Source organism: Protopterus annectens, chromosome 4.part0, assembly GCF_019279795.1.
Source record: "Protopterus annectens isolate FY-2018-M chromosome 4.part0, PAN1.0, whole genome shotgun sequence".
Taxonomy (NCBI): domain Eukaryota; kingdom Metazoa; phylum Chordata; order Ceratodontiformes; family Protopteridae; genus Protopterus; species Protopterus annectens.
This window is the reverse complement of record NC_056733.1, coordinates 927,952,854-927,979,186: the sequence shown is the minus strand read 5'-3', so window position 1 is coordinate 927,979,186 and position 26,333 is coordinate 927,952,854. Positions and strand designations below refer to the sequence as shown.

The following is a 26,333-nucleotide window of genomic DNA, read 5'->3' as shown; positions in this document are numbered from 1 at the left end:
CTGCTAGTACAAGGGTCTAGGGAACTACTAATGGGGCGGTGAATACCGCACAACGTGGCTGGGCTAATATATGCCTTCGGGCAGATAGTCCAGTACCAACCTATGAACCTGTGTTCGACAGCTTAGGTTGTCGAATGCCTAATTATTGACACCTAAGCGTTGAAATTTTAAAATCTTGAATGGCCACATACGCAAATTCTTTCCTCGGGAAAGAATTTGCTTGGCCGTTGTCAGGGATTTGCCCTTTCCCCAATGTAGAGCGATCTTGGAGTTAGTATATTTAGTTGTGTGTGTGTGTGGGGGGCACAGCCCCCCACTATGTTTGGGTTCAGAAGTTTGTTTTGTTTCGCGTTGACCTGGCGAATTCTTTCCCCAAGGAAAGAATGGTCATTCGTGATTTTTAAGTTTCGACACTTGGGTGTCGATGTTTAGACATTCGACAACCTAAACTTCTGAACATGTAATATAGACCCTTCTAGAACATCAGCAGAACAGTTTGTAAGGAAAGGCATATCTCGCAGAGGATACTGCTGCTCTGGAGCAGACTCCCCATCCAAAGCCAAGTTCATCCATGTCCATATTCAACCATAAATTAGATCTGTGGATGGGAAATAAATTTACCCCAGGACTGCCCCCTGTGCTGCTAATGAACAAAGCTCTTAAATGCTTTATCCAATGCATAGGTCTCCTGAAATTATCTAGGGTATGATCCCAGTTATTCTCATTAGGGGCAATATACAAGTATTGACCATGGGATGGGTAAGGCCAGTCTATTACCACATAGGATAGATTATTTTGAGCACAAAAAGGGGGAAATTGGCTAGGTTTAAAATGGCCTGCAAGAGAAATCAGCTGTATAGGGCAACGGATGTGGTGGTGGTGGTGGGGGGGGGGGGGGTGCTTGATGGTCATTGAGGCAGAGGAAAAAAAGGATAACGTTCTGGTAGTACATGGGTACGTGGCTGTTTTTTTTGCCAGACAAATTAACTGATCTTTTCTGAATGCTTTTCAGCAAGTGGTTCAGACCACTAAGTCTTGAGACTAAGGTTAAGTACAATATTTATACAAGTATTTGTATACATACATGCACAATATATTTTGGGTGTGCACTGAATTACCAATGCTACATTACATCAACTTTCAATTAAAACATGCACAGACCACTGAAATTTTGATGATAAAAATGCAAAACACACACTAGTACTTTGCATGGGTGGTGGGAGCTAAGTTCCTGAAACATTTATACTCCAACTGTAAATGCCACTAATTGTAAGATTTTATGGTAGTGAGGGAGGACGATAATGGAGAACACAGAACCGCACATAAGTGCAAATCCAGAATACGGAGTGATGTAGTTATGCAAAGTCCAGTGTTCCTTGTTATCCCCTGAAACTATTTACTTGCACTAAGTATGATAGAAGTAAAAAGCTTTTAAGTGTTGTTGAGCACATCTCTTGGCTGTCCATCAAAAAAATTCTTAGCATTTCCTCTCTGCTTTTACTGATTGGTGAGAGTAAGCACAAAATTATCATTTTGTGAAATCCCTCCCCTTCAACTATTTAAATTTATTGGCCATCTCACTGTATTCCATAGTACCAGAATAAAAAGTGACCACCGCCTTTCAATCTGTCTTGCTGTTTTAAAAATAGTGACTCTCCACTAAAACTTAATTTTTTTAGAAAGGTGAAAATTAAGGTACCTACTTTCTCATCTAACTCCTTTAGTGCACACTGCAGTCTTTAGGATAAATCATTTTTTTTTCATCTTACCTTTTAAGCATCTATTGCAAGACCATCAGTTATTGGAGAGCCCACATTCTGCCTCTCAGTAGTCATTTTGGGATTAGTGCTTCTGTTTTCTCCTGGTGAAAGAAGGAATGCAGTTGCATTAATTCATGGACTGATCACCAGAAAGCTTAATAACTGCTTTATAGGTGACTGTTTGGAATCTGTGCTTATATTCTGATCCTGGTGATAGTAGGAGCAGAGTACATTGATTCCTGACTCTTTCTGGTTGGAGAGTGAGTGTCTGTGCTTTAACGTACCCGAATGGTCTGGTTGCTGTTCGAGGCATCTACCAGAAAAAGGCTACAAGCCTGGAGATTCTTGCATCATCTGGGTCAAGACTGTGGATCACCAAACAGGCCATGGCCTGCTTCTCATCTTGGGATTGGTGCTAACATTTTGCTTCTGGGGTGAGAAGAAGCAAAGGAGTATTGTATCCCAACAGAGTGAAGCTGTGCTGAGACCAGCAGCATTAGTAGTAGCCATGCAGTAGTCATTCACACGACTCACCTCTTTTTATCATTCTTGACAAGCTAATTCTTTATTTTCAGTAAGTACTGCTTGATTTCTTCCTTACTTCAGAATGTCTGCCAAAATACTTGATCTTTAAATTTTCAGGGTCTACATATTAGTTTCCCCTCAAGTGTTTGGCAGTGCTCTGTACAGACTCACACTGAGTGACTTTTTTCCTGTAAAAGGCTTCAGTACTTAATATATTGAGCTCATATCCAGGCATGTCTACAGGTCAGTTCCCTGTGCTTTCTCCTGTCAACCTGGTGAACTTGGGCATCCTGAGGCAATGTAGCAACTACCTCATGTACACAAAAAATCCTCTCCTCTTACCCCCAACACTATGACTTGTGATAGATGCACATATATAGCCAAACTGGAAAGCCAAGCACTCTCCAGCCAAGACTGGGTTAGCCATTCAAGAGGAGAAGGTTAACACCTGCACCACACCACATTCAACACATAGCCCTCCACAACATACACCACCACAACCCTCACATAGTAACGCAAAACACACACCTACTTTTGTGGAGGTTCTCAATAAAAATCTGCCCAAACGGAGACCTCTGAGGCAGAAATGCAAACAACCACCACATCCCAGCACAAACCATGAGAGAGACAGCCCACATCAACAGTGTGCCACTCAACCAAAGCCCATAAGGCAAAACAACTTAAACCAATGCACTAGTCATAGGTGACTCAATAGTAAGGCACACTGAAGTCCCACTCACTAGGATGAATAAGGAGAAAGTTACGGTCAGCTGCTTGTTGGGTGCCAGGATCTGCCACATTACGCACACACTTAAGTCACTCCACAACAGGTACAAATATGACTGTCATTGTTCATGTTGGTGTGATTAACCTGAGACATACCTCCCTGGACTGCATGAAAAGAGACATAGAGGAGCTCTTGGTTCTTGTAGCCCAGGCAGGTATGACCCTAGCTTTGAGTAGCATCCTACCATCACCCGGAATTATATCACAGTACAAGCAGAAAATGATTGACTTCAACAATTGACCAAGTTTCTGGTGTCATTCTAAGAGGATCCAGTATATGTCTGCCTGGGATGACTTGAGCGACGGACCTCGATGCTTCCCCAGAGATGACTTGCACCTGTCACCCCAGGGATTCCGGATATTGGCCAAAGCTCTTGCCACCCCTATAGTGCCTTTTTTAGGCAATGTCTTTAAGACAAAATTACCACCATAACAGCTACAAGCAAAATCTGAGGGTTATGCTACTCAATGCTAGAAGTCCTAAATCTCAAAATGCACTCGCTCCAAGCACTCCTTAAAATGGAGAACATCGACATCTGTGCAGTGACCGAGACCTGGTTCAAGGCTTCGGAGAGCACCCCAGCACTATCAATCTATAATTCATAACGCACCTTTCCGCCCCTAAACCCGGACCGAAGTACTAAAGGCGGTGGTGTCTCCATATTCATAAAGGGTATATAAAGGATATGCACACCTCCAGACTAGTAGCCCAACAAAGCACATCAGAGACATTTCAGATGCAACTAACACTGGTAAAACTGCAATCCAGGTTGTAGCCTGCTATAGATCTCCCACCATGTCCCAAGACTCCTACTGTATATTCCTAAACACGCACTGGAAAGTATTAGGGTACCACCCAATACCCTTATACTGGGAGACTTTACCCCTCCATTAACTGGGAAAATTACTCATTTAGACGAAAATTGCCAGCATCAAGTTCAGTGTAAAGCATCAAAAAAACATCCAAAGGCTGATATGTAAAGTATATAAACTTTTAATAAATAATAATAAACAATGGTGTTTATTATTATTTATTAAAAGTTTATATACTTTACATATCAGCCTTTGGATGTTTTTTTTGATGCTTTACACTGAACCTGATGCTGGCAATTTTCGTCTACTTGGATTGTTTTCTGCCTTGCATTTGGGTCTTACTTGCAGAGTATCTCTTCTTGGCCAAAATTACTCATGTACCAAAACCCTTGCTCAATGTTTTCCGGAATTCATTAATTCCAACACCCTGGACCAACTCATTCTTACCCCCACCAGGGGTAGAAACATCCTTGACCTGGTCATTGCTAACATGGGCGACAGTTGCTCTACACCAGTAATAAGCTCCTCCCTGGTCAGATCAGATAACAAGCTAATCACCATGGATATCCACATCCTAGCCCCCCCCCCCCCCAAGGAAACCACTTTAAAAAAACTTCTCCAAAGCCAGTTTTGGACTTATAAAAACAGCGGTGGCTAACTTCACAACACCCATGCAAATGGAAAATAGGTGCATGACTGAATCATACACCAATGCACTGTATGAGCACATACACAAGTGCATGGAATGGGCCATACCAAAGAGAACCAAGATGCTCTCCTCCAAAAAGGGAAGCCAATCTGGTGGTCCCCCACCATAAACAGTCTATAACAGAAGGAAAAAACTAATACAGAAAAGGGTGAAGTCCCAAGACTGGAAAAACTCCTGTGTCAGCCTCAGCAAAAAATCCATCATCAAATCCTCTAAATCTAGATGCGAAAACAAAATTGCTGCAGATTCTAAAGACAACCACAAGGCATTCTATAGTTATGTCAAGAATCTACATGGGAATACTCAGATCTGCTCTGAGTTTCAGCAAAATGGCAATACATATGCAGAACCAACTGATATTGCCAACATATTGACCGGTAGGTTCAGTGCGAACTTTACCCCCCCCCCCCTTTTCACCCCACTAAAGGGCCTATCACATTACCTGAGGAATGCCAAGTCCCTGTTATCACAGCTACACAGGTAAAAACTGCACTGTCCAAAGCTAAGAATACAGCTTCCATGGGACATGTTAATATCCCTGGCTGTGTTCTGCATGGATTACAAAGTGATATGACACCACACCTGAGTACCCTGTTCAATTGCAGCTTTATTTCCGGCTTTGTTCCTACCAAATGGCCTACTGCTGTGGTCATCCCACTCCGCAAAGATGGAGCGACTACAGACCCTAGGAACTGCCAACCCATTAGCCTGATGAGTCTGATATGCAAGGCTGTGGAGCGCATCATCATGGACCTTATAAATAAGAACATAGGGAATCTCCAAATTCTGGACCCCATGCAGTTTGTGAAAGGTAGCTCATGCTTGCTCAACCTCATAGTCTTTGTCACCAGAGCTGTGGATGAGGGCAAGGTAGTTCACACAGTCTACCTATATCTTGCCAAGGCCTTCAACACCATCCCTCACTCAAGAATCATAGATAGACTCATAAATTAGGCATAAACCCCATGTCATAAGATGGGTTGCCAACTGGCTCACCGATGGAACCCACACTGAAAGTAGCGGACTCCAAATGTGACTACCGACCAGTTACAAGTGGTGTCCCACAGGGATCAGTCCTAGGTCCTCTCCTGTTTGGCATCTACTTCTCTGAAGTTCAAGCCAACACAACGGGACTCTGGCTGAGCAGATTCACAGATTATTGCAATCTGGGAGCCATTATTGATTCTCCAACTGATGTAGACATTCTACAAAAAGGCCTCATTGACACCAATGACTGGTCCCAGAACCATGGCCTTCAGCTCAATGCTAAAAAGTGCATAGTCATTCCCTTTGGGAAAACTCGGTGACCATTAACTACCACATAGGTGGTATTCCACTAAACACCGAAGGTGTGATAAGAGACCTGGAGACACAGGTTGACAGCAACCTCTCCTTTGATAACCACATTGCCACTGTAGTCAAAGTCCTATGTGGCACATCTCGTTATAAAAGGTTTCTCATCCAGGACGAAAGAGGTTATAATCTCTCTCTACTCGTCCCTCATTAGACAGGAGCACTATAGAATCCTGAAAGTTCAAAATCCAGAAAACACACAGGATACCAACACTTAATATATTCCAGAACAAGTACGTGCAGAAACCTATTACCCTTCAACTGTATGCCCCCCTGCACCCCCTGCTACTTAAATATGTCAACTTCAAGATTGTATTTCACTACACTAACTGCAGTCTTGGAGTTGATATATTTAAGTAGCAGGGGATGCGGGGGGGGGGCTTGCTCTCCTGCTTATACTTGTAAAACAGTAATATAGTTTGTTTTATTTCTTTCATTATGTACTGTGCTGGAATATAGTAAGTGTTGGTATCTTGTGTGTTTTCAGTATTTTGAGCTTTCAGGATTCTGTAGCACTCCCCATTATATGCATTATAGAATACAACGCCTCATTTGGTATGTACCTCACTAGACACCTACAACAACTGGAAAGGCCACAAAAATACCTCACTAAGAGGATCTTGGGCTTTAGACACATGCCCTGTATGGACAGACTCAAAAAACTCCAGCTATACTCTTGTCTCATCGCCTACTGAGGCGATCTCTGCTTGATCTACAAAGCCATGTCTGACCCAGAGCTGCTAGATATGCTACACCTAAAGAAATCCCATTCCCTCCATGCTACACTCTCCACGGACCTAAACCTCATTACCACAATAAACAGAACATGCTGGAGGGACAGGTTCCTAACCCAGAGACTTCTATACTCTGGAACAAACTTCCCATTCACCTCAAGTAGAGCACTTCACTGGCCCTCTTTAAGAGAAATCTTGATGAGTGGATGGGCAATAGGAAGTTCACCCCGGGGATCACTTCAGTGGCCTTGCTTGACAGGGCCACTGGCAACTAACTTTGGGAGGCATGATGCCAGGTAATCTTCTTGGGCTAGGCTTATATAGGCTCCATGGCCATTAGCCTAGTACACACCTATGAACAGTGAGGAACATGGACATTTTAAGAGTCAAAATAAGGAACCATTATTCAGTGAGATACACTTGAGAGGAAAGAATAACAACAATTGGTTTTCTACCCATTATTTCTAGCTTCACCCTAGTTTATCGAGCAGAGAAGTTGAGAGCTTTGGCCAAGAGGATGTGCAGCAGCTATTTGATGTTACCCGACTACTGTAACATTCTGAGCACTACGCAAAAACACTGGTGTGGCCCAGTGTTTTCTGTTATCGCTGTGAGGGGAAAAGGACGAATTCCCTAACCAGTGGTCCTCCGTGTTGGCAAAACTACTATCGGCGCCATTCCCCTAACCGTGTAAGATACAGACCTTACTTGGGTGTGTTTGAAGAAGTGCACCCTCATTTTAAGCTTTTTGATGAAATCTCTGTCAGTGAAAGTCACTCAGATGAAACCCTGGACTGCCTGCCTATACCTGTAAATGAGTATGTTTGTTTATTTTACATTTGTTTACCGGGAAAGTCTGACTGGGATAAGACCCATTTTCAGTGGAGGCCTGGAGAGAAAAGCTCCACATATTGAAATTATACAGACTTGTACAAAAAAATTATACAAAACTTATACAAGAAATTATGCAAATAAATACACAAGATATACAGTACACCAGAAATTACATTCTGTGCTATTATAGCTGACATTTGTATTATACAATCATCTGATATAATTCCTTACTGTAGTGTAGACATTGTAGTTTCAAAAAATAAGATGAGGAAGGGTTTGCAGGAGGGAAATTGGATAGAAAAAGATGAGGTTAGAGATTATGTAGACATGACAAGGAGCACAGATTATGATGTGGTCAGGAAAGAAGAAAAATTATGACCATAAACTATTAAAACTATTTAGCCTGGAGTAGTACAGGAACCAAGCCAGGTGTCATTAAGATAATTAAGAATCTTTTTGAATTGGTTTGTATTTGTGTTGGATGTGATGCTGTGAGGTAGTGAATTCCACCTTGTTGCTACATGATGAGAAAATAGGGCGTCCCCTGCCGTGTTAATGGATTTAGACATTTGTAGCAGATATTTTTGTTGACCGAAGACTTCAATTTGTGGTATGGGGCTGAAGAATATTTAGAAGGGCAGAGTTTTTTCAGGTTGATATACTAGTTTGTGTGCTGTTGTAGAAGGTGCTTGGGGGTCTGATCTTGTGGGTTGGAAGATCATAAGTTTTGTTTTATTGGGGTTGAGTATGAGCTGATGGTTAGAGAGCCATAGCTTGGTATCTGGGAATGATTTTTGGGTTGTCATGGAGGTGATGCAGGTTATTAGAGGTGCATGCAAGTGTTGAGTCGTCTGCATATTGAATAGCACTTTGGAGGTTGTTTGTAAAAATAGTGAAGAGTAGTGACCCAAGAATTGAGCCTTGAGGTATGCCTAGTGTGACTGGAAGGGGGGGATAGGACATTAAGCCATTTTACAGATTGTTGACGGTCCTGTAGATAGCTTTAGAACCATTGAAGTGCATAGGGACAGAGGTTAATTTTGGAGAGTGTATTTAATAGTTTGGGGTGAGAGACCGTATCAAAGGCCTTGGACATGTCTAGAAAGACTGTAGACACTATTTTACCATTATTTCTGAGTTGGTTGATGGTATTTGTGAAACTAAGGAGTGCAGTTGTGGTACTATGATGGGGCCTAAAACCATGTTGATGTGTTACTAGCATGTTGTTGAAGGTAAGGTAATGAATCAGTTGGGAGTAGATGCATCTTTCGAGGAGTTTTTCAAGGAGTTTAGATAGTGGAAAGAGAATGGCGAACGGTTTGTATTTGGTCACCTCTGTGTAATTTTACGTCTTTGTGTAAGGGGATAATGTGTGCAGTTTTCCATATCGCTTGGGACATGTTGTTCTGCTATGGACCCGTTAAAAGTTGACACTGGATAAGATATGGCATCAGCTGTTAGTTTTAAATATTCGGCTGGTAACTTGTCAGCTTCTGTGGAAGAGAGTTTGAGTTTTTTGAGTAGGTTCTTAACAGTAGCTGTGGAGCAGGCTGAAAGGAGAAGGAGTTGTAGTTAATATTCAGAGGTTTGGAGGCTAGTGATGGTTATGTGGAATCTCTTTTAATTAGAGACAGTAGTACACTTTCAGCAAATTATTTATTGAATTCTTCTGAAAGGATGGTAGGAGAGTATGGCAAAGTAGTGGCATGTCCTGGGTGAAGAATGGCATTTATGGTATTCAGAAATTTTTGGTGATTGTACTGATGTGTATGTTGCAGGTTATAGTAGAAATGTTTTATGTAGGTTGATTTAGTGTTTAGTCTTGTTTCTAATTTGCTGGAGTGCAGTTAATTTGGGTTTTACAGGTAAGCCATGTTTGCCAAGCTTTGTGTCTTTTCCTAAGGAGCAGTTTGGTGTCCTTATTTAGCCATGGTGTATATGTGGCCGTAATATTAATTGACTGGGGGGGGGGGGGCAATTTGTGTAGAATTTCAAGGGAGGTACTGTTGAAATCTACTGCAACATCAAGGGGCAGTTTTTTTAGTAGAGGCTAGTTAAATTTTTTTTTTAGGGTATTGATTAGGTCTTGGGGTAGTTTTTCCTGCGGATTTGCAAGAAGGTGGTGAGCATGATAGTATTGTTGTTTTTTCTCAAGATAGGTTTGCATACGGTCACTAAGGCAGTTGGGTAAACAGCCACTAATCTGATAATTCTGAGGTTTGTTGGTTAGTGTCCAATCCAGAGTAGATTGATGGATGGAGTTTTTATCTGTTCGTGTTGGAGTTTGAATGAGTTGTGTGAAGCAGTAGAGGTTGATGTGATTTGCTAGGGTTATATGAATTACAAGTTGTCCAGTCTATATTCGTCACCCATAATGACAATTTCTTGGGGTATGGAATTTGATTTAGACTGGATTATGTGCTCTGTAGTGGAGATATTTCCAGATGGGTCGTAGGTAGCTGTAATGGATATGAATTTGTTTTGGTTAAGTTGAAATGTAGTAGGTAGGATTTCTGTTTTTGAGGTTATCTGTGTGGTAAACGTATGAGACTGCTCTTAAATAAGATGGCTACCCCTCCATCTTTTTCTACCTTCCTGTCTACCCTAATAATGTTGTAACCAGATGGTGTAATTTCATTGTCAGTAATGTGTGCGTTTAACCAGGTTTCCATTAAAACAGCAATTTTGGGGTTATAATGGGATAGGGTGGCATGTAATTCTTGAACTTTGTGCTTCGCATGTTTAGATTTGGGATTAGTATTTGAGAGTTTTTTCATGATTGGTTATATCTTGTATTTGAGGGGGTAATGAGGTATTCTGGGGGCCTGGGTTTGGATGAATGTCTCCAGTTATAATAAGTTTGGCAGCTATGGTTACTAGTGTTTGGAAGAATGTTAATATACGATTGTGAAACTTGAGGTATATTTTGGGTTTGGTTTAATATGGTGTAGTCTGTATGAGGTGTGATGGAATTCTGTTATATTTAAGATGGACAGAGATGTTAAGCTGGAATAATCAGTCAGGTGTGGAGGAAAAGTCGATGCAGTTTTAAGAACTGTGTGAGAGGAGACTATTTGTGAATGGTATTTTGTTAAGTGAGCAGCAGTTGTTAGAAGAGCTAGTCATTTACAATGTATTGATAGCATTTTGTCAAGGTTAAAGGGTAAGGATTGGTTAATGTATGTGTAGTAATGGATGGGTATTAAGGTTAGTGTGGAAATGTGAGGTATTGTATAATTGCAAATTGTATAGGTGGTGATTGGTAGACAAGTGGGCATGGTTAGGTTTAGAATAAATTTGAGTGATCTGGAGGTGGTCGGGAATGGGGGCAGGGTAGGGGAGTGAAGCCTGCACGTAGCCAGGATGAAATGGGTAGAGCCAAGTTCTACAACTGCACAGCAAGAAACAGTCAGTCACTTAGACTACCAGGTACTGTGGAAAGTATCTATTCAGCTGACAATTTTGTAGAGTAGGAATTCTTAAATAAATAGGGACCTTATGCCAGGAATTGAGTATGGAGTGGGAAAAATATGGGCAAATGTGTTGGGGAGGGATAAGCCGAGTGAAACAGTGATTCCAAACTAGAAAGTATTGGGTTAAGAGAGATCTCTGGCGGGGATGGGTGTGGGGGTTACCAGTAATTTGCACTCCCTGAATACATTCTAAATGAAGTCATAGAAAGGTTAAAGCATTAACTTACACTGTAATGTTGCATTTACTTTAAGTAAACTGGCCACAGACTTTTGCAGATGCAGCTTGCTGTTAGACAACTGCTATAGGGATGGCTCACAGTGTTTGTTTTAGCTGAGACTGTAAATGGAAAGAAAAAAAGATCCGGAAAAATCTCATATTTGCCTGTGTATTTGCATACAAGTGTTTTATGACCAAGTAGGAGTTGATGGTTCTAAGAAACATTATTCCTGTACCTCTGAGTTAGGCAGGAAGTCCATGGGAATCGGCTGAAGGTAGAGCTGTCTCAGGCCATTACCCTGGTAAGAGATTGTTGTGTTCCTAACTTGACAGAGGAAGCCAGGAGTCGTCCCAGAGAGTGACGAGGGTAGTCCAAAGGTGTCTGTGAAAAATAAATTTAAGAGATGTACCCTCGGCAAGAAAGGGGTAAAGTAGATGTTATGTTGTCCCCATCTCACCTTTGTTCTTGCTGGTTGGGTACGGAGCCAATCCTCTGCTCCAACTCAGCCATTTTACTATAGCTCGAGAGCTTATACTGGCTCAAGGCTAACCCCATCCCAGCATGCCTAGCGGTAGCTACCCGGATCTTGTTTGCCGCTTGCAGCGTCGAGATTGCGACTACTGGCTCAGGCTTAGTAGTTTTTCGTATTTGGCTGTCTTCCTTTATTAGCAGTTTAATTACCTTGTTGGTGTCCATCTTGATCCTTGTTTAGTCCAAGAACCTTCTGACCTTCCTTTGCTGTTGTTTTTCGGTTGTTCTTGGTCATAGTTTTTTTAGGCCTTGCTTTCCCCTTGAGCCCGTTTAAATTAGAGGGTTCCTTTCTTTCCTCAACATCTGTTGGAGTAGCCATTTAAGTTAGAGGCTCTCCTATTGGGGGAGTTGCCATTTTATTTAGAGGCTCTCCCCCTTCTTTTTCCAAAAAAAAAAAAAAAATTATCCTTGTTTGTTGTTAGTGTTTGCAGTTGTGTATTGCTAGCCGTTACAGCTTTATTTTTGCTGTTTGTGTCATTCTAGTTATCCAGCATGCTCAGAGTGTCAAAACCCTCAGGCTTTAAGAAGTGCGACTCGTGCTACCAAAAAATGTCCCTTATGGACGGGCACACGAGTTGCGTATACTGTTTAGGGGTTGTCCACCTGCAGGACTCGTGCTCCATCTGTCATGCTTTCAGTTCTAGAGTCCTGCAGGAGAGAAAAAATAAACTAATTTTGCTTGGCCTTTTGAAGAACCCTCAGGATCCTTTGTTTCTGGTTTCTCAGCCAGCAAAACAGTCTGACAAATCTCCTAAACCATCCTCAGTGGTTCCGATTTCAGAACAACCCAAATCTGCTGTCAAGTCTACGGCTCTGTCGGTTTCCACTGTCTGCTCTGACAAAGCTACGTCTCCGGCCACTCCATCAGTGACTTCAGAGCCAGTCCTGGCCCATAAAAGAACTAGGTCTCCCGCTTTGGAGCCAGTGCGCTCTGCTCCACAGTCTCCTTTTCTGCAGTCTGTGGCAGGCAGTCACCGGTCCTCCTCTCACTCCTCTCAGTCCTCCAGGCTTTCGGACCATGATGTGTAGAGAGTTAATAGGCACCTCAAGTCATGGGCACTTGCCAAATTGCTTTTGAGCCCAGCCCATAAGGAATTGACTCCTTTGGCCCATCCAGCTTCTCTATCGGTTCCTCCTCTGACTCTCTTGAGCTCTGAACCGGAGTGCATGGACGTTGTGGTGGTGGAACCATTGGCTCGTGTTACTTCTCCTTTATCCGTTCTGACTCCCGCTCCAATCTCCTCGATGTCTCAGTCTATCAAGGGATCTGGGCGCTGAAGCTGTCTCTTCGGCTCCGGGGGGGTGGCATCAGACCCTTGTCCGAACCTGCTCTCCCTTTCGGAACCTCAGCGCATGTGAGCTCGTCTCCCAGATCAGCCTCTGAGCCGTCGCTCTCGGTTCGCAGGAGATCTCCGGGCTCGTTCATCTTCCCAACATTTTCTGATTGTGACGCACATTCCCAGGAAATCTAACGTGATACTGGACAGGCTCAGCAGGGCTATACTCCTGCCTCACTAGTGGTCCCTCAAGCAAGAAGTTGCAGACTTGATTTTTCGCAAATGGGGCCAGCCATGCTGTGATCCTTTGGAGTTTGACTTAGAACAGATACAGCTCCCTGGTTTTTAAAGTGATATTTCCAATTGGTACTTCTCTGTATAGTTTCAAAACACCCTCTGTGCTTGCACTTCTCTCCTTAAAGGAGTCCTTCAGGGCTCCATTCTGGCTGTCCTCCTTTTTTCCATTTTCATTAGTAAACTACAATTTGACCTCGTTCACCTCTCTCTAATTTATGTTGCTGACATGGTCTTATTTCACTCAGACCTGACCTTTTCTGTCATATCATCATCTTCTTTCGGCTGTTCCCGTTAGGGGGCGCCACAGCAGATCACCTGTTTCCATTTCTTCCTGTCCTCTGCATCTTGCTCTGTCACACCAACCACCTGCATGTCCTCTCCCACCACATCCATAAACCTTATTTTAGGCCTTCCACTTTTCCTGTTACCTGGTAGATTCATTCTTAGCATCTTTTTCCCAATATACTCAGCATCCCTCCTCAGCACATGTCCAAACCAACGTAATCGTGCCTCTCTGGCTTTGTCTCCAAACCTGCCAACCTGGGCTGACCCTCTAATATACTTATTTCTAATTCTGTCCACCCTCGTCACACCCAGTGCAAATCTTAACATCTTTAATTCTGCCACATCCAGCTCAAACTCCTGCCTTTTTGTCAATGCCACTGTCTCCAACCCATATAACATAGCTGGTCTCACTACCCTCTTATAGACCTTCCCTTACACTCTTACAGGTACTCATCTGTCACAAATCACTCCTGACACTCTTCTCCACCCACTCCATCCTGCCTGTACTCTCTTCTTCACCTCTCTTCCACACTCACCGTTACTGTGAACTAATGACCCCAAGTATTTAAACTCATCCACCTTCGCCACCTCTACTCCTTGCATCCTCACCATTCCTCTATCCTCCCTCTCATTCACACACATATTCTGTCTTATTCCTGCTGACCTTCATTCCTCTTCTCTCTAGAGCATATCTCCATCTCTCCAGTGTCTCCTCAACCTGTTCCCTACTCTCACTACAGATCACAATGTCATCTGCAAACATCATAGTCCACGGGGACTCCTGTCTGATCTCGTCTGTCAACCTGTCCATCACCATTGCAAATAAGAAAGGGCTCAGAGCTGATCCTTGATGTAACCCCACCTCCACCTTAAATGCATCCGTCACTCCCACCGCAGACCTCACCACTGTCACACTACCCTCGTACATATCCTGTACCACTTACATACTTCTCTGACACTCCTGACTTCCCCATACATTACCACAGCTTTTCCGTCCTATACTAAGTGCAAAAAGCTGACTTCCTTTCTCTTATCAAATGGCTCAACAAAAAGTTAGTTTTGAACACTTCTAAAAGTAAACCATTGCTGTTTGGTATCTCCCCTAAATGGCCGAATAATTATCAGTCACTTCGTATCCATGACCATTTTGACAACCTCCTTGATAGTTATTCAAATACCTTGGTATGTGGTTTGATCCCACACTGAACATTCACTTTCACTTGGAACAAATACGGTAGAAAATAAATTCCCCTCTTAATTTGGTCCTATAAAATTCTCCCTCCTCCCCCAGACCAGCCAGAAATGCTCATAGGCAAAAACATTTTACTAGCAAAGCTTGAATATGAATGCCATTGGTTCTTGCAACATGCAAGAAAAACTCCTCCAGCATCCAAACTGGAAACGGTCTTGTTTGCCATTTTATTACCTTCTGTCTTAGAAATGAACATTATTTTATTAAAGCCAAATTGGCTACCTATCAAACACTGTGCCGGCCTGTTTCTTGGATCCCAGTTATTAAAGCCAAATTGGCTACCTATCAAACACCGTGCTGGCCCTTTTCTTGCATCCCAGTTATTAAAGCCAAATTGGCTACCTATCAAACACTGTGCTGGCCTGTTTCTTGGATCCCAGTTATTAAAGCCAAATTGGCTACCTATCAAACATCGTGCCGGCCTGTTTCTTGGATCCCAGTTATTAAAGCCAAATTGGCTACCTATCAAACACTGTGCCGGCCTGTTTCTTGGATCCCAGCTCTACAAGCTCTTCAGAGAATACTCGTGTCCTTCCTTTAACTCCAACCTGTGTAGACTACACCCCCCCCCCCCCCGTTACAGCCTAAGAAGGCATAACCACTCTGGTCCTCTTTTTCAGTGTCCCCAGAACCAGGCTTCGTTGCACTAACCATGCTTTCTCTATCCTAGATCCCAAATTTTGGGAACCCCCCCATACTCATTCATGCTCAACACAATCACTCTGAGCTCAGGAAGGTCTGCACTGTAACTTCCAATGAGCGGACCCTAAGCTTTGTGACAGAATCAAATTATACACTCCCATTTCAAACAAATGTTCATATCTCTGGAACCATAGGGGTTATGAAAGAAGTATAAATGGCAAACTCTTCAGCACAAACTATTTTATAGTTGTAGTGTTGTTTAGATTCTAGGTCTTAAACTGAATTTTATAAGTCACAGTAAACACAGTAGCTATTGAATCATTTTATAATACTTTGTAAACCACTTACAATATCTCGGCAACCACTCAAGTTACACACATACTGTCTGCAGCATTTTCTTCATCTAGCTGAGAGCTTTCACATAAGGCTAAGGAGTTGTCTGTCTGTCTGTCTTGGTTGTTGAGATATTTAGAAAAATGTGAAAATTATACCTATACAAATGAATGTCATAAAAACATTAATCTCTTTCAACCTACACTAAACAGATGCCAAATATTAATGCAGTTGCATTTGCCATTGTGTAAGCTCTAAGATGAAATCCTTTAAAGCCTTGTACATAGCATGGTTTTGGAATTATTTATGCAAATTTGAATAAGCAATATTTGACACCTACAGGCATCAGTAGGAGTTGACTACAGATGCACCTGGAGGCATCACACGAATGTTACCAGTTAAATGGAGCATGTTCAGTGGCTATGTGTTGGACATGGCTCTGTATGTTGGGCAGAGTGTGCCTGTGATTGGGCAGTGCGCGGCGGAGAACAGATTTAGTTTTACCAGTTGTGTTGCGTGGCACAACTGTTTGGGGCCAGTGGTCCTCTTGTTGGGGTGCCTCTGTGGTCTCTCCATCTGCTGGATATGCTTAGTCGAGTACATCCAAAATGGTGCATTGTACTTGATGTGTCTGATGACTTGAGTAGAGGGCCACCACTACCTCTTTTGATCCTGATGCAAACCCTTTGTTGATTGGTGGGCCACATGGGATTTCTTAATCACTTTGGCAACATGGTTGTCAAAGGAAAGATGACTATCTACTTGTGTCCCTAGATCCCTTATTACCTTGTCAGTTTTTAGGGGGTAACACCTATGTGGTAGTTTGTGGGTACTTAGTTTTCCCCAAAGGGGATTACTATGCATTCTTCCTCATTGAGCTTGAGGCCATGATTCTGACACCACACATCTGTCTCAGAGTCCATTCTGGAGAATATTTGTGTCATCCGGGGAATCTATTATGGCAAACACTTTACAGTTCCCAGCAAACATAGTCAACCACAACCCTCTTGTGTTGGCATGTACTTGTGAGAAGTGTGTACCGGACAGGAGGGGCCCTGGGACTGAGCCCTGGGGGACACCAGTTGTTGCCGGTTTGGAGTCTGACATGTAGCCAGCAACTCTTGATTTGTGGGATATAGCTGTGAGCCAGTTTGCAGTCCATCTTGTGATGTATGGATTTATGCCCAGGTTGATGAGTTCATCTATGATACCTGACTGGGGAATGGTGTCAAAGGCCTTGGCGAGGTATAAGTGGGCTGTGTGGAGCTCCTTTCAATCATCTGTAGCTTGGGTAACTGTCTCAAAGGAATCCACCCAGTTCAGGAGGCGTGATCTGCATTTGACGAAGCCAAACTGGATGTGCTCAACTGCGTGAAAGTTCCCAATGTCTTTATTGTTGACTTCTATTATGATTGGCTTCATTGCCTTGCAGATCAGACTCGTCAGGCTCATAGAGTGGGAATGCCAAGGGTTGTCTTTGGTCCCACCCCTGTGGACTGGGAAGTATGTTGCTGTGCAACGTTCTATGGGTACATATCCTGTAGAGAGGATGTAGAGAGAATTGTAGGTATCCTTAATGAATATGGATACATCCCCACCCTATGTACTATGATCCAGGTTCTGATGCTGGAAGGTATGGAATGAGTAGTATCCTGGTAGTGCTGGTGTGCTCTCTGGAGTCTTGAACTAGGTTTCTGTACAGATATCAATATTTTCCATACTGAGAAGTGCCTCGAATGTGTGCATTTGGAGGCTGAGACTTCTGGCAATGAATAGCATTTAGCTCACTTTGTGGTTATTTGTGTTGGTTACGGGGTTTGGTTTGTCCTGAGTGACCGGTGTTCCACACCTGAAGTCAACGCCTCATTGGTCCGATCCGACCATAAACTAATTACCCTACATATACACATTCTGACCCCTTCTCCCATTAAGGAAACTATGTTAAAAAATTTCTCCAAAGCCAACTTCATGCTTCTTACAACAGAAGTGGTGAACTTCATGACACCCATGCAGATGGACAGTACAGTTACGACTACTGAATCTTGCACAGTTGCACTTTATAAGCACTTGCATGAGTGCATGGATCGTGCTATCCCAAACAGAACCAAGATGCTATCCTCCAAAAAAAGGAAGCCAATCTGGTGGTCCCCTGTCATAAACAAACTGTACAACAGAAGGAAGAAACTGTTGCAAAAGAGAGTAAAATCCCATGAGTGGAGGAGCTCCCTGGTCAGCCGCAGTAAGAAGCTGCGATCCCTGATAAAATCCTCCAAAGCTAGTTACGAAAACAAAATTGCCACTGATTCTAAAGACAACCACAAAGCATTCTACAGCTATATCAAGAATCTCAATGGCAACCCTCAGATCTGCTCTGAGTTACAGCACAATGGCACTAAATATACAGACCCAACTGATATTGCCAACATCCTGGCAGATAGGTTCAGTGCTAACTTTACCCCCCTCTCACCCATTAACGAGCCCATCTCTATACTGGAAGAATGCAAAGTTCCTGTAATCACGGCTGTACAGGTAAAAACCACACTCTCCAAAGCCAGGAACACAGCATCCATGGGACCGGACAACATCCCAGGCTGCGTTCTACACGAACTACAGAATGAACTGGCACCACATCTAAGTACCATGTTCAATCGTAGTCTCACCTCAGGCTTTGTGCTTGCTGAATGGCGCACAGTGACGGTTATCCCACTACACGAAGGGGAGCCACCACGGACCCCGGGAACTAGCGCCCCATTAGCCTGGTCTGCAAGGCCATGGAATGTATCATCATGGAACTTCTAAACAAAGACATTGGTAATCTTCAAACTCTGGACCCCAACCAGTTCGCGTTTGTAAAAGACAGATCAGGTCTCTCAAACCTGATGGACTTCTTTGAAGCAGTCACCAAAGCAGTAGACAAGGGTAAAGTGGTTCACACAGCCTATCTAGATCTTGCCAAGGCTTTCGACACCACCCCCCACTCTGGAATTATAGATGAACTCACTAAACTAGGTATAAATCCCTATGTCACAAAATGGTTTGCCAACTGGATCACTGACAGAATCCAAACTGTGAAAGCAGCAGACTCCAAATCTACTTCAGACCAGTGACAAGTGGAGTACCACAGGGTTCAGTCCTGGGTCCTGTTCTGTTTGGTATCTACTTCTGTGACGTACAGGCTAACACAGAAGGTCTTTGGCTAATGAAGTTCGCAGATGACTGCAAACTAGGAGCCATAATCGAAACTACTAACGATGTGGACATCCTACAAAAGGGCCTCACTGAGACAGATGCCTGGTGTCAAAGCCATGGCCTCAAGCTCAATGCCAAAAAGTACACTGTCATCCCTTTTGGTAAAAACTCTGTAGCCATGAACTACAACATAGGTGGTAGGATACTTAACACCGAAAGTGTGATGAGACCTTGGGACTCAGGTGGACAGTAGTCTCTCCTTTGATAATCGCATCACTACAGTAGTCAGGAAGTCCTTCTACGTGGCACACCTCATCACAAAAGGTTTTTAATGCAGAAAAAAAAGAGGTCATTGTTCCCCTCTACTAATCACTCATTAGATCCATTATAGAGTACAATGCCCCTTTTGTTATGTACCTCACAAGACATCTACAACAACTGGAAAGGACGCAGAAATACCTTGCAGAGAGGATTAATGGCCTCAAACACATGCCCTACACAGACTGTCTCAAAAAACTCCAGCTTTACTCCGCATATCGCCTACTCAGAGGTGATCTCTGCCTAACATAAGCTATGTCAAACCCAGAGCTGTTGGACATGTTCCACTTAAAGAAATCCCAATCCGTCAGAGCTACACTCTCTAGGGACATAAACCTTGTCACCACAATAAACAGAACATGCCAGAGAGATAGATTCCTGTCCCAGAGACTTCCCACACTCCGTAATAAACTACCTATCTATATCAAACAAAGCTTCTCATTAGCACTCCAAGAAAAATCTTGATTGAATGTGAAATAGGAAATTTGCCCCAGGGATCACTTCTGTGTCTCTGCTTGACAGTGGCACAGAAAAATAACTTTCTTGGGTGGCAAAAGCCAGGGTACCTTTTTGGCTGGGCTTGTATAGGCCCCAGGGCCGATAGCCTAGTACCTACCTATGAACCTTTGAGCCTTGCCTAAAAAAGGTAATATGGGGACAGCAAGACACTTGGCTAGTATTCAGAAGCATAGGGTGTGACAGGTGCAAACCATCTGTAGCGAAGCAACGAGGCTTGGCTATCATGTCATCACAGGCAGACAGAGACTGGATCCCCTTTGAATGACACCAGAAGCTTAGCCAATTGTTGAAGTTTATCATCTTTCTGTTATATTACAGTATCATGTAGGTGAAGGTAAGATGCTACTCAAGGTCAGGGTCTTACCAGCCTGGGCTACATGATCATAGAGCTACTGTATATCTCTTGTCATGTTGTCCTGGGAGGTATGTCTCAGATCATTCACACTGACATGTACAAAGAACACATCATATATGTACCTGTTCTGGAGTGATGCAAGTGCTTGTGTTATGTGGCAGATCATAACACCTGACAGTCAACTGACAGTACCCTTCCCCTTGTTCAGCCGAGTGAGTGGAACATCTGTGTGCCTGACTATGGAGTCGCCTATTACTAGTCTGTTGGGTATGTTGTTTTGCCTTAGGGCCTGTTTTGAGGCACACTGCTTTGGTGTATTATGTGTTTTCTGGGGTGTGCTTGGAGGTGCATGTTGCTTGCTTGTCTGCTTAGGACACGCTCTCTTTTTCAGATTAATATTTGTATTCTCCGAGTATGGTAATGTGTATTTATGTGTGTGTTTTGCTGGTGCTTATATTGTAGGTCTATGTGAGACTGTTGGTGTTGTGGTTGTACGACCCTACTCCTCATGACTGTATTGTCCAGTATTGGGTTGACAGAGCTTATCCACCGGTTTGACCCTGTGTGTGCCAGCATGTGGTGCATCAACCCATATATGATATGGTCATGGCCTATGCATACAATACACCTAATATGATAAGCCTGCTGAGGTTAGCATATGTGAAAAAACCTTTGGGCAAACTGTAAGTAATATCTGTATTGCACCCTGTAACTCCATATTGCTTGCTGAAGTGTAAAGACGTACTTAATTTGGATTAAGAACCCCGTACTTGCCAACTGTGTATGTCTGTCTCTCCCTGGGGAAAGAGCAGCCTTTTTGGAGACTACTCACACCCCTTAAAAGTGGTATACTCAACTTTGTCAAGTCTGATGATGTCACCATCCTACAGATATACCTGTGGAAAGGTGAAATCCCAGTAATGTGTATAGCACGTTGTGTAAATGCATACTGCTGTAGTATCATAATGTAGTTAGGTAGGGATTTTATTCCTGCACTTGCCAACTGTGCGTGTGTGTGCCTCCCTGGGGAGGAGCAACCTTTTTGGAGACTACTCACACCCCTTAAAAGTTGTATACTCATCTTTGTCAAGTCTGATGATGTCACCATCCTACAAATATACCTGTGGAAAGGTGAAATCCCAGTAATGTGTATAGTGCATCGTGTAAATGCGTACTGCTGTAGTATCATAATGTAGTTAGGTAGGGGTTTTATTCCTTCACTTGCCATCTGTGTGTGTGTGTGTGTGTGTGTGTGTGTGTGTGTGTGTGTGTGTGTGTGTGTGTGTGTGTGTGCACCTCCCTGGGGAGGAGCATCCTTTTTGGAGACTACTCACACCCCTTAAAAGTGGTATACTCATCTTTGTCAAGTCTGATGATGTCACCTTCCTACAAATATACCTGTGGAAAGGTGAAATCCCAGTAATGTGTATAGTGCGTTGTATAAATGCATACTGCTGTAGTATCATAATGTAGTTAGGAAGGAATTTGAATCTCGCACTTGCTGACTGTGCGTGTGTTTGACACCGTTGGTCAATGTGGAGTGGGTTTTGATTTTTCTAGTGTATGTCATATCACAATGACAACTGTATGTGCATTACACACATAAGGTAGCTGTGGGGCAAAGCCATATACATACATGTGACCTCAATTATTTCATAGGTGCGTACTCTGCTTTCTCCAAGAAAGCATTTGTTATCTTTGCCAGAGCGTGCTGGCACTTTCCAGACCTTAGATCACTTCTGTATGCTTATGACAAGCTTAGCCACTGCAGTGATCCCTGGGCTTACGTCTTCTGTTTCACATCCACTCATCACGGTTTCTGTTGAACAGTGTGAGTGAGGGTTTATGCTTAAGGTATATTTGAATCCTGTTCCAAACCAAGCAAAGTCTGGCAAATATGACTAATCATTATAGGTGTGCAACAATCTCTGTGGATCTGCATGCAAACCCTTTATTACGTATGTGCTCCACAGAGGGATTTCCAAAACCCTTTGGTAATGGGATTATCAAAGGAGAGATGACTAAACACATGGCAGTATGTATACATTAGTACCTGTTCCACATTTTGGGGGCTAGTACCTATGTGGTACTCTGGGGATACTTTGTTTTCTAAAAGTGGATGGCTATGCTTTCTTTGGCTTATGGCTTTACAGCATGAGTTTGACACCAGGTATCTGTCTCTCTGATGCCCTTTTGGAGGATGTGTGTGTCATCTGGAGAATAAAGTATAGCCCACAGTATGCATTTTCATCAAACCTGGGCAGACATATCCCTACTGTGTTTGCTTGTGATCAGTTACAGTGATCCCGGGAACCATCGCCCTATAAGCCTGACTAGCCTGGTCTTCAATGCTATGGAGCACATCATCATGGATCTCGTAAACAAAGACATTGGAAACCTCCAAACACTAGACCCTACCCAATTCGGCTTTGTTAAAGGCAGATCTTGCCTCTTAAACCTAGTTGACATCTTCGAAATAGTAACCAAAGCCATAGATGAGGGAAAGGTAGTCCACACAGCCTACTTGGACCTCGCAAAGGCCTTCGACACAATACCCCACTCTGGCATCATAAATAAGCTTACCAGCTTAAATATTAACCCATATGTCACAAGATGGGTTGCAAACTGGCTCAGGGATAGAACTCACATGGTCAGAGTCGCGGGTGCCGTGTCCGACTCTAAACCGGTTACAAGAGGCGCCTCACAGGGCTCAGTCCTGGAACCCCTTTTGTTCCGTATATACTTCTCTGATGTGCAGGCAAACACAGGAGGACTGTGGCTTACCAAGTTCGCAGATGATTGCAAACTGGGAGCCATAATCGACTCACCGGCTGACACAGGCATCCTCCAGAGGGGCCTTACGGAAACGGATACCTGGTGTCAGAACCATGGCCTCAAGCTAGATGCCAGGGGGTGCATAGTCGTCCCCTTTGGGAAAAACAAAGTGCCCACAGACTACCACATAGGAGGTAATCCACTAAGTACAGAAGAGGTAATATGGGATCTGGGGACCCAAGTAGATAGTAACCTCTCCTTTGACAATCACATTGCCAACGTGGTTAGAAACACCTTCTATATAGCTCACCTAATCACAAAAGGGTTCGCATCTAGATTTGAGAGGTCATTCTGCCCCTCTACTCATCACTCATCAGGCCCATAATTGAGTACAATGCCCCATTTGGGATGTACCTTACCCGACACCTGCAACAGCTGGAGAGACCTCAAAAATACCTCACCAAGAGGATCGTGGGCCTCAAACAGATGCCCTATGCAGCTCGACTAAAGAAACTCCAGCTCTACTCCGTCGCTTACCGCCTACTCAGAGGCGATCTCTGCCTGACGTACAAGGCCATGTCTAACCTGGAATTGTTGGACATGCTCCACCTCAAGAAAACCAAATCCATTAGAGCTACACGCTCCAGGGATTTAAACCTTAGCACAACAATAAATAGGACATGCTGGAGGGATAAATTCATATCCCAAAAGCTTCCCTCGCTCTGGAATAGAATCCTAGTCCATGTTAGGCAGAGCCGCTCGCTGACCCTCTTCATAGAGAAATCTTGATGAGTGGATGGGAAATCGTAAATTTACACTTGGGATCACTTCTATGGCCCTGCTGGACAGAGGCTCAGGATTTTAGTCTAAAAGGGAGGCAAAAGCCAACACATTCTGGCTAGGCTTATAAATGCCCTCGGGCAGATAGTCTAGTTACCTACCTATGAACCTATAAAGATCATGTCCAATCTGAATCGGTTTGCAAATGCTTTCCCTGTGGACCCCCCCCCCCCACTCTCTCCTTTATCTTCTTCACATTGTTTTCCTTTACTAACATGTGACATCGAAATTAACTGTACAGTAAGCCCTTACCTGACTTGCCATCTTTTACTTTGTCCCTTCACTTGTTCAGTCTCCTCCTTCCCTTCTTACTGTAATCATCCCTCCTATTGTCCCTTATACTGTGCACTTTATTATTACTATTTAGTCATTGTTGTCTTCACCCAGCATTTTGTTTGTATTCATAATACTTGCTTGTCTCTCATATTTGTCTGTGCTGAGAGTGAAATATGTCCATTTGGATCAGTGCTCTACCCTAGTTACCAAATTGAATAAGTAAATAAAATTTACTTTTGCTTGACTGGGTCATGCATGACTCCTTTTCAGGGGAGACTCCTGGAGAGAACATCCATAAAATTTTTTTGGCTGTCCTTTGCATCTCTGGTATTGTGGGTGTGCCTGGCTTTGCTGTGTCTTCCCATTATTAATTGCTGTCCTTTGCTCCTTTGTAGTACCACTTTAATGCTTATGTTTGCACAAGTGTGTCCATGATTGTGTAATTTATGCTACTCATAAATGTTTGTTTTTAGTTCATGAAGGCACATTGGTTCACGCAGTATCTGCATTTGCACTCTGGACACAGAAATTCACTACTGAGGTGCCAAAAAAGTTCCTAGAGTGGCTGAAGAAGGCCTTCACCTTGAAAACATCAACATCAGCGGTGCGACACACCTACTTACAGTGCATGCTCAGCACTTTTCGAGGTAATGTGCAGTTTTTCCTCTCAGGAGGGCATATTGCATGTAGGTTTTGGCTGTGTTTTAAAATGATTTAAATATTACTGAATCTTGTAACTTGCAGAGAGGCAGTTTTTCATGAAAGTTTACTGTATGTGCCAGCCATTTATGCTGTAGGAAACTATGAAACCACCTGTTGTCCTAAGATTTTTTTCCTCCTCACACTTGAACATCATCAGCTACCGTTTCCCAAAGGAGTCTTCATTCAGGCAGGTTATACCCAGGCTTTCTTGCTTACAGAAAGCTTGACACAAATGAATGGTCCCTCAGTATCGACCTTCTGCTGAGTTCCTGATAATGACACACCTGTCACATCCCAGCTGTAAGCCACTGAGAAACTTTTTGGTGGCTGATAAATGCCTTAGTGACATCAGGCCTCTGGCATTGTGCCATGTCCTCCACACTCTATTCCCCAGTGCCTGGGTCATTAGGTGATCCTTGATCATTTGTCTCTCCAGGGTGGTATCCTCCTGCACTGTGGCACATGCTGTTTGTCTCAGTTTATTTATTTATTTATGGTTATGCCAGTTTTCAGATCAGTCTCAATTCTACTGAGCCAGTGACTCAGGTTTTGAAATGACCTAGTGTTTTGTAATTGCTGGATAGAGGAAGAGGTTTGTTTTGGTGAAGGGGTGTATTTTTTCAGTACAGAACCTAGAGAGGGGCAGTCTGGCCCCTGATATAACCACCTTATAGACAGAAGTGACTACTGTTTGTGGAGCAGTAAGTATGCCAAGCTTCTTCAGTGTCCCTGTCTACTCACCTGACATGCAGGCAAAGCTTCTTCAGTGTGCCCGTCTACTCACCTGACATATGCAGCAAAGCTTCTTCAGTCTGCCCGTCTACTCACCTGACATATGCAGCAAAGCTTCTTCAGTGTGCTCGTCTACTCACCTGACATATGCAGCAAAGCTTCTTCAGTGTGCCAGTCTATTCACATGACATATGCAGGCAAAGCTTCTTCAGTGTGCCCGTCTACTCACCTGGCATATGCAGCAAAGCTTCTTCAGTGTGCCCGTCTACTCACCTGACATATGCAGGCAAAGCTTCTTCAGTCTGCCCGTCTACTCACCTGACATATGCAGCAAAGCTTCTTCAGTGTGCTCGTCTACTCACCTGACATATGCAGCAAAGCTTCTTCAGTGTGCTCGTCTATTCACATGACATATGCAGGCAAAGCTTCTTCAGTGTGCCCGTCTACTCACCTGGCATATGCAGGCAAAGCTTCTTCAGTGTGCTCGTCTGTTCACATGACATATGCAGGCAAAGCTTCTTCAGTGTGCCAGTCTACTCACCTGGCATATGCAGGCAAAGCTTCTTCAGTGTGCTCGTCTATTCACATGACATATGCAGGCAAAGCTTCTTCAGTGTGCCCATCTACTCACATGACATATACAGGCATTAAGTACTCCTGTAGAGAGCTTTCCTTTCCAAGTAGAAGTGCCTCCAACAAAGTATATTTTTCCTGAGTTTTGTAATAAAAAGGTCCTAATTTTTGGCCGCCAAGTTTTACCCCATGACATTTACATTAAGCACACAAACTAAACTAAAACACAATC

General features: G+C 43.4%; 1 protein-coding gene across 1 annotated transcript in view; it reads left to right on the top strand.

Moving 5' to 3' along the window:
• GCN1 (GCN1 activator of EIF2AK4) overlaps positions 1-26,333 on the top strand; it is a gene marked incomplete in the record, with an annotated part of 2,100,248 nt that overhangs the window by 176,578 nt on the left and 1,897,337 nt on the right. Inside the window, 1 exon segment of the mRNA XM_044068902.1 lies at positions 24,568-24,741. Within this exon segment, the coding sequence (XP_043924837.1) occupies positions 24,568-24,741 (174 nt within the window).